Source organism: Odontomachus brunneus, unplaced genomic scaffold (genome assembly GCF_010583005.1).
Source record: "Odontomachus brunneus isolate Ranch 3 - 2012 unplaced genomic scaffold, Obru_v1 Obru_scaffold_009, whole genome shotgun sequence".
In the NCBI taxonomy this organism is placed as follows: Eukaryota; Metazoa; Arthropoda; class Insecta; order Hymenoptera; family Formicidae; genus Odontomachus; species Odontomachus brunneus.
This window is the reverse complement of record NW_022639459.1, coordinates 3,401,747-3,413,875: the sequence shown is the minus strand read 5'-3', so window position 1 is coordinate 3,413,875 and position 12,129 is coordinate 3,401,747. Positions and strand designations below refer to the sequence as shown.

The 12,129-nt window shown below is 37.9% G+C and overlaps 1 protein-coding gene across 5 annotated transcripts in view; it reads right to left on the bottom strand.

Annotated features, from left to right (window-relative positions):
* Window positions 1-12,129, bottom strand: part of LOC116854154 (trichohyalin) — a 75,585-nt gene that overhangs the window by 24,210 nt on the left and 39,246 nt on the right. For 4 of the 5 annotated variants that reach the window (XM_032835795.1, XM_032835798.1, XM_032835794.1 and 1 more), the window contains exon 2: window positions 595-1,340. In XM_032835795.1, coding sequence (XP_032691686.1) covers window positions 595-865 — 271 coding nt within the window. In that variant the 5' untranslated portion in view covers window positions 866-1,340. Of the gene's footprint in view, window positions 1-594; window positions 1,341-8,529; window positions 8,941-12,129 lie in introns of those variants that run through there. The other variant, XM_032835796.1, reaches the window with a different exon arrangement.

The following is a 12,129-nucleotide window of genomic DNA, read 5'->3' as shown; positions in this document are numbered from 1 at the left end:
TGATGCAAAATGAGCCGGTAGAATATTTAGATGGAGATATTATGGACAAGGAAGACGATAAAAAGATCAAATGTTGATAATGAAATGTCAGATTTTTTTAATTATTAAATAAAATGATTAGATCTTTCATTTATCACACGAAATAATTCTTTTTGTCTACATGAGGTTGTGACAAAGATTGACGAGAAACTGATTAGGATCTGATGATGAATGCTTAATAAAGTTCTGATTACCATATTGGGTTACATGATTCATTAGGACCCGATGATATTACTTTATATAAATCTGATAACTGATCAGATCAGAGAAGGTAAGACTCTGATGAAGTGGAATAATGAAATGGGCCTTTAAGAGTCAAACACAAAGTTCACGTTATATGTAACAAACCTAATATCTAACTATCTCAAGAATTATTGTCAAGTGAGACTTATTATTGCAAATACATTCGTTCAGGCGTTTCGGCTTCACTTTGGACTCTGACCAGTGATAGATATCAAGATCAATTTTATCAGAACTATAGAGTAAATTTCTAGTCGGGAAGGCGATAATCTCGTAGCAACAATTGCAATTGAATAAAATCAATATCTCGCTCACCCTTGGCCCATCCAGTCAGCACATTTCCAAGATACGCGACCTTGTAGCAGGGATCGTACTCGGTTATCGACGCGTTGCCCCTGTGCCTCCTCCAGAGCCGACCCAGTCCCCTCTTGAGGGACCGTAGCGTCTTCTGGCCGAACTCCTTGCTGACGCCGATGGGCTGCATCGCGTCATCGGTCTCGTCAATGGGGTCCGCGACGACATCGCCCATTGTCTTCATCCTCGCGTTTCCCTCTCCCTCGCGGGGTTCTTCGTCGATTCTTCGCATTCGCTTTTTCTCGCAGTCACTCGCCAGTAAAATTCGTCTTTCTCGGCCGGATCAGTTGCTACATTGTGCCGCCACCACCTTGTCGTTGTCGTTCCGTCTGGTCGCCCGCGAGAAGGAGATCTTGGGGAAGAGGTCAGCCTCCTCTGTCGTTTTCTCCTTTTCTTTCTTCGGTCAGATGGAAGAGAGCTCCTTTCGAGGTCACGACCGGTGTCGGCGATCGAGAGAGGTTGCGAAAGCCGAATAAATCGCCGACGGTAAGCGGCCGGTTGACTGTTCAGCAGCAATGGCAGCAGCAGCAGCAGCACCAGTAGCTGTCATTCGCCGCCTCCAAGGCCGTTTCTTCTCTGTCGCGTTGCTCTCACGCGAAAAGGTCGCAGCTTCGTTCTCTATCGCGCGACCCCGCGTGTCATCTCTCTTCTCCTTCCGGGAGTGCCACCGTGCGCTCTTGCTCACCGGCCAGGTTCACTGTGCGATTCTGAAACAGCGGAGGATTAAATACGCTTTGATATGATAGCCCAGAAGGTCGATTTGTGAGATAAGACAATCGCTGCGCTGATATCACGTGTCTTGGACTTCTGTCACGTCTTAGAATCTGACGATCTCTAAGTTGCGCGAATAATTTCCTCGGTGAGCTTATTGTTGCCGCGTTTCACGAATATGCAAATCTTGTGTGCACTGCCGAGTAGTACACGGAAGGAGCAACTCCATTAGCGTGACCGAATCTTCCGTTGCCTAGGTAGGATTTTCCGAACGGAAAACTTGGTTGCAGCAGAGAACATATATACGATTGAAATAAAAAAATCGTAAGATCAATTCGTTTCACAAACGGATTATTCGCGCAAAATAGACATTGACGTGAATAAAATCTCAAAGACTCTTAATGTCAGATTTTAAAAGGTTTTTTTTATCTTTGCGACTTCAACAACTTCATTTTATGCCGTTATAGACGTTTCAAATTCATCCTTGGAACGTAGCAATGCTGTATAAAAGCCTCTCTAAAGCAAGAGGTCGAGGTATATAACAGTACACGACAAATAAATCGCAGCGTTTGTGACGTCTTGTAAAGATAAACATTTCAAATCGATCGTGTCGATGGTATCGCGTCTAACAAAGCGTCAATCATCTCTTAAAATACTCGCAAGATATATCTTGCCTCGTCGTATATTGCATGTTGGCGTTTGTTCCTTTCGTGAAAGACGAGGTAAGTTATTAAATACAGCGCTTAGCACCTGCGCTCTCGTGGACAGCTCCATGTGAAAAAAGACTTGTTTTAATTGTAATTACTACTGTTTCTGATTGATATCAATTCGATTTTTTCCTTTTGTCACCTTTCCAGTTTTGCGTCTGTACATGCACAATTAATGTCGTAGTCCCGCGGAAAACATTGACTCGATGTGAATATTCAGTTTTCGCAAAAGGACGCGGGCCAGGACGGTGAACTTGCGTAAGAGGTATCGATTAGAATTCACGAGGACGGGAGAAACGAGGTATAAAAAAGAATAGCCCACGGTTTGATGAATATTCAAATTGTTTGATGCCGCTCTCGCTTCAAGATCGTAGTACTGTGCGTGTGAATGCGCGTTCGTTCGGCCAGTTTATCTCTCCGGAAATTATGGTTTTCACCGGAAGTCTTGTGGTCAGACGAACGACCGCGTTCAGCTTCCCAATCTTATCCGAAATCTACTTATATTCGCTCGCGTGAGTGCATCCCACTTATTCTTTAAAAATCAATAAAAAACGGCGATAAAAGTCGGTACAAAATTATGAAATGTCCAATTGTCGAACAACTGCATGTAGTAAAATTATTATCGGGTAATTTCTTTAACACGTTGACTGCCAGCTACGAGATAAATCGTAGTTAGCCTTCTTCGCTAGGACGCCGACTACAATTTATCTCGTGGTTCTTTGACTTGCCATTTTCGTGCAGCTACGATTAAATTCGTGGTATATAAGTGTAATTAAGAATAGATGGTTTCTGGGAAGAGAGAACAAAAAATCAAGGTTGGCTTACATGAATAGAAAATTTATTGATACATGAACAGAAAATATAATCATAAAAAATTTATTCAAAGTGAAAATCAACAAGCAAACATTCTATATGCTTTTTGGTGATTACTAATAAGAATTTTGAATAATATAATATGATTAAATCAAATTGGCTTTTGAGATCGGAATCCTGAAAATTGCCGTGGCAATCAACGTGTTAACGTAGCTGTATCGTTAGGTATAGTATATTCAGTGGCGCATCAAGGGGTCTACTCATAAATCAAACGAAATTACGTACTATTTATCAAACGAAATTACGTTTCTATATATTTATTTCATTAAGTATTATTGTTAAATTGGAATCAAACTGAAGTAAATAACGTACATGTACAATATTACAAGTACAAAAAAACTATTATTTTTTATTTTTTATTTTTTATTTTTTTTTCACGAGTACTTTATTTTTGTGTATATCAAAGTTTGTCTAAATATTTATATATTTTAAATCCATAATATTTATAGTAATACTTGTAAATACACACATATAAATATTTAAATATGTGCATATGTGTATTTTGAGTATTACTATAAATTATACATTGCGAGATAATTGATTGTGCACTGCTGGAACATAGCATAGCTGAATAGCATATGCTGGAGCATAACACTAATGAATGACACACGATATGTCATGATGTTGTAAAAGAAGGCTGGCGAGGAAAAAACAAAAACTTCCGGACTCGCACGAGAAACATTTTCGCTTCCTGCAGTGGGTATTTTCTAGTCCTGAAACCGCCTACCATTATCCGCTAAATACCCGCGCATTATCATGTCGCGGTCCTGCTACACTGTTTACGAACATTGCTCATAATTGAAACATGTGCGTCCAGCGTGGATAATCGTTATTGTATAACCCGCATAGAGTTATGCGTCGGCAAGTGGACTTTTGTAGCTGCGTACGAAACGCGACTGACTTCACTTCTCTTGCATATGATACGGAAGATAACAATTATACGACGATGCTTTCGTAACCTTTTCACGACTACCAACTGCCTAGAGTTCGCATGTAAACCAAAACACGAAAACGATAACGTCGCGAAAAGGTCTTGTAAAAATGACACAGTTATTTTCTTTTCGAGAAAAAGCACGAGCTTTTACGGAAAGAACAATCATACTTCAATTCTTCCCGAAATCTTACGCGACTTGAACTTTAATTTCAGAACTACCAGAACAATCAAAATGACTGGATTTCGTGTGCTTTTTTATATATCCTCAATTGACGTTAAATAAAACTGAAAAGAACAATTAAACGTTTTTTCTTCTTGCATTACGTATTTCTATAAAATCCTGTTGTTTTCATCGCTTCGATAGTGATAAAAGTGCATTAAAAAAAAATATTATCCTGTTGCTGAGAAAAGCGATTATTTAGTTTACCTTTCTTCTCTCGAGATAGTTTTATCGCTAAGTACCGTACTGTCGGTGCTACAAAGAAGTTACTCACAAATTTATAATTTATTAAACAAAATAATGTTTCTCTATATGTCTATTTTGCTATCCAAATGTCACTGTTAATTTGACTGTCACTGTTAAACGACACTCTGAGATAAACATATACATATACAATATTACAAATACTATTGTTTTTTTTATTTACTTGATAAGCGCTTTGTTTATAGATCAGTTTATTTAAATATTCAAAAATATACATATATATTTATTACCATTCAGCTATATACATAAAATAGATAGTCAAGAAGGGGAAATATTCAAAAATATATAAATATTTAAATTTACATATTTAAAACTTAATATATTTACATATTTGAATATTTAAATATGCGTATATATATATACGCATATTTATATTTTCATATTTATATTTATATGTATATTTTGAGTATTACTATTAATTTCGGTCTTCCCACCGCTGTGTTTTGTGAACGAAATCAATAATGCTGAAATATTTGTACGTCTAAATATTTGTCTTTAATGTCATAGTAATTGTTCATCAAAATCTTATATGTAATTTAGAATATACCAAAATAGAAATAATAGCATAGCTGGCCTCAAAAAACACATGTAACAAATGTCGAATATCTTCGCCTGCGAATATCTCAGACTTCAAATGGCCTGTCTTTTTCTAATTTCACGTGCAGTTAGATAACATTTCACTGTGCATATAGTGCAAGTTTCATCCAATTTCGAAATCTGTTTTAAGATACAATTACCTTAAGTAAATGTTATCTACAAGAAAAAAATTTTTATTATAGTAGGCTGAAAATATATTCATGAAAATTTTTGGAAGATCTCATTATCTCAAAAGAAGAATTCATTTTCTTCACAAGAATATTGTAAAACTTTGTTGAACAAAAGATTGGTTTTGATTCGAAGTAGTGAGCAAACCGAACTTTTGTTTCAATTTAATATTCTCGAATGAAGTACTAAATTTGTTGGGACTCAAAATGTATTCTGAATCGATTTGATGAACTTATGGTAAACTCATGATATATTTGCGTACAAATTTGTGGAATACTTTGGAAAAGTAACATTTATTTGAATGTATTTTCTGTGTGCACTACTGATACCTGTTCTAGACATGTTAATCCGTTATGTAACTAAATCGTTTCCGGTGTAAACATCCAACGACGCATCGCGCTCGTACTATCTGTTTGTATTAGTCGTACTATCGTCGACCTCGAATTTCAGCATGCAAAATTTACGACCGGCGCGCATTAAGCGCGATAATGCGCCACGGCGCGGTTGTTTTTCTTTCTTTTCATTTCGACTCAGAACTATCTCGAAACTGGGAATTGCAAATTCTCAATTGTGTGTTTCCGCGGAACGCGTGTCTCACGGGAGTGTCCCCGCTCCGCCGGCTCTGCCTCGCGCGGCGCCACACACACTTATATAAATATTTTTCTCTCCCGCGCCACGTGAACGCATGTGGAGGGTGTGCGCGACAGTTGTGCAAGAGTCATTACTCGTTAGCGAATTCCTATTCTCAGATCCCTGATGCGTAAAAAGAGGCGTAAGGCGGCGACAGGTGTTACTATTGCAACGGTATGGAAATAGGATGTTTCCTTCGGTTAGCACAAGCTTTACCGATTGCATAACTTGCATCGTAAAGATCCGCGAGCCGGTGTGTCGGTGTGAGGAAGGAAAGAGAGGCGAGCCGATATTGCATCTCTCTTATGTTAATCGGATTCTCCTTGTATTCTCAATGCAAAAGACTTTTTGACGGAACCGGTATTCTCCGTGAAAAATCAGCTAATCCGAAGCGCGAGTGATGAGACGTGCGTCGTGCACGTCATCTCGCTCGTCTTGGTGCGGTTTTACGAGCAGAAGAGCCAGAGACTTCGCGATTTCGGGACGAAGCGCGAAGTAAATATATTTTCGCACAGTGTGCTTCTCGAGACCCCGAAGTTAAATTTCGAAAAGCCGCTGAATTTGCATCTATGTAGTGTCATGGACACACACGCACACATACACAGATACAGCGGTGTCCCCGACGAAGCGATATGATCTACTGGAAATAAGTCACCAGGAATTTATCGGTCGTCGCAAGCGAGTTGCAAGCATTTATCCATATGACTGATGCGTGAGAACGTGGTACATAAAATGTGACTGTCTAATTCACGTTGTTCAGAATCATTGTCGCGCGGTTCGAGTCGAGTCATTACGTCAGGGTTGACATTGGTGGTGTCGCAGCCGCACGAATCGCACCGATCATCAGAGAGAGAGAGAGAGAGAGGAGAGAGAGGCGAGAAGGGGAGAGTGAAAGAGAAAGATATCAGTGTTTTCTGTGAATGAATCACGTATACGTAATCACGTATACGTGAGTCCCGTCGCTTGCGCGCGGCCCTGCACACAGAAAACTATAATTCTACTGCTGAGAAAAACGATTACTTGGTTTACTCTTCTTTCAAGTAACGGTTATCTTCAGGAAGAAATATTTTCTGGATAATATAGTGTTACAAAATCATCATAATGTAAAAAAAAGATACTTGGAAATTTATTTGTGGAATAAAAATTTATTTTTCGCAGAAATTTTATTCTGCAGAAATAAATTTTATATTCTACAAATAAGTTTACGAGTATTTTCTTCGCGGTGTACAATATATTCATTATAAAATCGAGAAAGTTTGTTATATATCATGTATTCGAAAGAAGAATTTATTTTCTTTACAAGAACATTACAAAACTCGAATTTTTATTTTAGTTTAATATTTCTGATTGAATTGTCAAGCTTACCAGAATTCAGAATGTACTTCGAATAAATTTGACGACTTATGATGAGCTTATGATAGACCTGTGGGTGCAAACTTATGAAATGCTTGAAACAAGCAATATTTACTTGAATGCAGTGTGCGTTCTATATGTGTGCCATATAAAAAGAGGAAGAAAAAAAAACGAAACACCGGCGGTAAAACATCGATAATTGTGACCGGTTCCCGCTTCCTCTCGCGATCTTCCACGGCATCTCGTAAGGAGACGTTTGACTTGCGCAGGTATTTAATCCCGATGTCGTCACAGCTACCTGCATTAATTAGAATCTCGCAAACAGCTCGAGGTCGCTCGGTTAAGGTACGCTCGCGATGACGAGACACACACACGATGCGCGATACTAAATCATCACTGCGTAACAAAGAAAGTAAATCAACGATTCTCCCATTACACTGATCAAAATCGGAGCACGATAGCTCCTAATTAATTTTGAGCGTGGGAATTTAATTGACAATACATGTATAAATGTTAATTAATGCCGCGATGACAACACGTGATGCAAATCGAAGACAAGACACTATAAAATTAATTCAGTTCGGGTTTTTATTTCAAAACTGAGGCCGGACATTACACATACACGCGTTTTTTTCCAAATTTGTACATCGAAAAAGCTCAATAAATTTCCTGAATTGCATTTAACATCGTTCTTTCCCTGCATTCTTCAGATTATATCTATCCTATACTATTGCGTTATTACATCGTAAAGCGTGATAATGTGCGTATAATGTGCTCTATGCTTCCTGTTTTTTTCTCTTTATCTCTTTCTGACTTACATCTTATATCTTAAGCTTATACCTTAAGAAAGAACAAGAAACAAAGAACACATTGTAGATTAGTCTTAAAAGTCATAACGGCGTTCCATAATTACAATGAATATGCTCGTTAAAAAAATTTGCATAATAAATCCCGTTAGAGAAGCGAATAAACTGAACCACGGCATTGCATCGTACCGCGTGTTAATTGCGGCCATTCCGTGCGATTTACTCACAATCTTGATTGTCGGTTGTACACCGAGCGATATCACCATATTCGAGATACTCACGGCGACGTTACTCTGTGAGAAATTTGGTGTTAAATTCTACGCGTTTCACACGTCCCAATCGATCCACTCCACTTCTCTTGCGTTAATTTAGCACAAGGTGAATACGTAAACGAATAAAGTACAAGTAATATGTCGAGAATTAGCACAGAAATGCAACACACTTGGACACCGTTGTGTTATTTTGACAGTTAGAAATGGCGAATGTGGACTTAACGCAGAGCAACCGCGGAATAATATAACGACGATATGTAGAGTTAACACACGAGTATATGAAAACATTAACACGAAAACTTTCTCTTTCTCCCTTTCTTTCTGCACGATATTTCACTCAAATATAAAATGTTTTTCTCACCGTGTACAGAAATCACACGATGTTGTAACTCATAACATCGCAAAGGAGTAGATGCCGCGTGTACGTGCGACTGCCACTCAACTTATTCTAATATACACGTAGAGATATCGGACAAAAAGCGAACTAGTGGAATATCCCGCTGACACATGCGCTCAGACGAGTGCAAGAAGTAACTCGCTTACGTATACTCTCGGCTTGAATTTAAACCTTTCAGTCCGATCGTGTTACCTGACATCGCTGACGATGATGAATAACTATTTAATCATTGATTTACTGCCACTAATTATGCATGAAGTATTTATTACGTAGATATACGTGTGTTTCGACGTGGGTGGGATGAGGCGAGAGGGCGACAAAGTTTCGACAAAAACAAGTCAATTTATCAATGTGATGAGCACACATACAATTTATTAAAAAAATTCAATTATATATATAATATATATATATATGCATATATTCAATTATAGAATAAAGATAGAATAAAATTATAGAATAAACCGCATATTATGGATTCAAGTATTTCATAAGTTTGCAAAACTATCATAAGTTCATCATGATCATCAAATTTATTTAAGATTTCTGAATCCTAGTAAGTCTAGAATTTTTATGAAAAATATGAAATTATAAAACAAATATAAAATTTCGTGCTCGTATTCTCATATAGAGAACAAATTTCCCCCTTGAATACATTATAATGAGATTTCCTGAAATTTGTACGAAGAGCATGTTTTTGAAGACTAATATCAAGAAAATATTGATTGCTGAAGATAACTTTTACTTCAAAGGAGGAAAGTAAATTGAGTAATCGCTTTTCTCAACAGTAAAATGATGTTCTTCTTTGTGTGGAAATGTGTTTTTTTTTATTCAGTTCGTATCTGAAATTTCTAAGGAATATATACAAATTTATGAAATAATCATGTAAATTGTAAATAATTACTCAGAAAAAAAACACGAGGAAGAAAAAGAAATTATCGCGATTTTGCAACTCATTCCAATTAACTCAAGATAACTAACTTACTTGTAAATTAATATGCCCTTGCATAAGAGCAAATTCTTTTTGCACTTCATAAATTCTTTACAAATTTTTTTTGCATTTCTGCACTCACGTTTTAAGAACACGTGAGTGTCGCAACATGTGTTATTCGGCTATAACATGCGTAAGTATAGTCGATTGCAAAACAGTTCAGACAAAATTAAGTTGGAAGCCAGCAACTTGACGAAATTGAGATTGTTATTATTATTGGTTACGTTCAGCGAAAAAAGTGCTTTGTGCTGCGCTGCTAGCACTTTTGCAACTGTTCGTAGGATTTTCTGCTAACACTTAGCGGTTTTCCAATATGTTTACTACTGCAGTCTAGCAATTGGAAGTACGTTGGAAGAAATGGCTTAGTAAATATGTTGGAAAAACGCTAATGGCTAGTGTCGCTCAGAAGAAAATTTTACAACATTTGCAAAGTTGTCAGCGCAGCGAAAAGCTTACTAAGCTGCTTTCTCTGCTGACTGCAATCACTGCTTTGCAAGCCCGTCAATAATGACTCTCAATTTGGATGAGACCACAACCTCCACTATGCCAAACCGTTTTTAATTAAACAATTAATTGTATATGTATTTGCATGCGCTCGTGATATCCTTGATCCTTCGAAGAGGAGAGGTGAATTGTAAAGGACAAGGCAACATGGAAGAGAGGGAGAATAGAAGGAAAATGTTTCACAAACGCGCGGTACAAAATGATCGCGAGTGATCACGCGTGATTATCGTTCATTCACAATGTGTCGTGTCACGAGGCGCTGATTGCATACGACTGAAAGACACCCGGGATTTTCTCCATATACGATGTCGACAATAGACAATATCTTCCGGGATAATCCCGAGTTAATATTCAACGCGGCCGTTGATTACCGCGATGCAGCTCGTGTGCAAACCAGAGTTGAAATTTTGATCCTATTCTTAGTCTCACTGTTCCATTCAACACCTATTTTGACGCTAAAGAAAAGGGAAATTTCGGACATCATCAGAGGAAAAGTAGGAGTAAATTGTAATTTGTATCATTAGAATTAAACCTATTTTACTAACTTAACTCCTATTGCGTTGTAGTATTCAAGGCTTAACATTTCAACTCCAAAACTAAAACTTAACTTCAAGAATTCCTTATTTCTTTGTTAAGCGAATTTCTACGTAACGCGAATATAATTTTGGAGACCGTGAGGCTTGTCGCGACGACCAGCTTGAATTGTGTTATTTTTAATCGCGTGCACTTGCCACGCTGAAGTATCGTCGTCATTTACATGTTTGAATATACATATAATTTAGAAGTTCTATCGTTTATTCATTTCAGCGAAAAGCAAAATGATCAGCAATTTCAAACGTCTTGGTATAAAAAGAAATCAGTGTAAAAAAGAAAATTGATAAAATTGATCGGAAGAATTAGGAGGAAAAAAGCGAGTAACGTGTGATGATAGTTAGAGAGAACGTTGATGATTATAAATTGCTGGTAGTTCACGAGGCAAATGATTAAGTGTTCTAATTAGCATGCGAAGAATGACGCAATTATTTCTGTACGTTCCATCGTACTGGACGGGATCTTTACGCGAGAACGCGAGCGATCAGCGGACCAAGGACTCGCTGTTTGACGCCGGCCGTTAAATTTTGTTGGTAAATTTCCGGAATTCCGCTTTTGTACACGGTAGAAAAACACATACGCACACATTTTGTATTTGCACTGAAAACGACTCGTGTAGAAATTTCTGTGTGACATTTTTAACGTACCCGTTAATGTTAATTAAACATAGTCATTGGGTTATTTTAACTGTCGTTATTTTATTCTGTGCGCTGAGTTCGTATTCACCATTTCTAAAAGTGTTAAGAGAATGCTGAAGTCAATGACGAATTCAAACAATATCGATAACGCAGAAACGATCGTCACTGACACAATCACGCTATCCTTTTCGTATTTCCTTGCTTTGTTGTTGCTTTGTTTCACTATATTCAGTTACGGAAACCTAACACATGCATATTCCTTGATAACATATTTTATATGTAAAGTGTATGATGAGTGATGTGTTAATCTTGACTGTGTTAAATTTGATGCGTCAAATTTAACACAGTCAATATTTTTATAGTAGAAGTTCGCGGATTTTACCAGCAGTGAGCGAAGCTGCCCGATTCAAACGACCTGCAAAGAATCGGGAAATGCGTTTGACACTGTGAGAAATATATCAGCGCGACAAGAAGCGACAACGAGCCGATTCTTTTTCGACGCGAAGCGAGATCGATTAGCGTTGTCTGTCGCAGGCTTCCAGATTGGCGTCCTTTACGGCGGAGACCCGTAGCGAATTCGCAAAGTTCAAGTGACCTCGCGCGTGCGAGGAATCCGCGAGTGTGTTTGTTACGCTGCGAAAAATATAGCGGTAAGACAATGTCGTCGACAAGCCATTACGGAAGAATTATGTTCTTATAATGGACCGGTATTGACAACCGAGTATAAATTGACGAAGCGTGGTAAAACGCTAATCATGCGCTTTTTATTCACATGAAGATGGCCGCGTATGTGAAGATGGGAAAATCAATCTTTGTTACGCGTTAAGATATACTGTCGAAAGG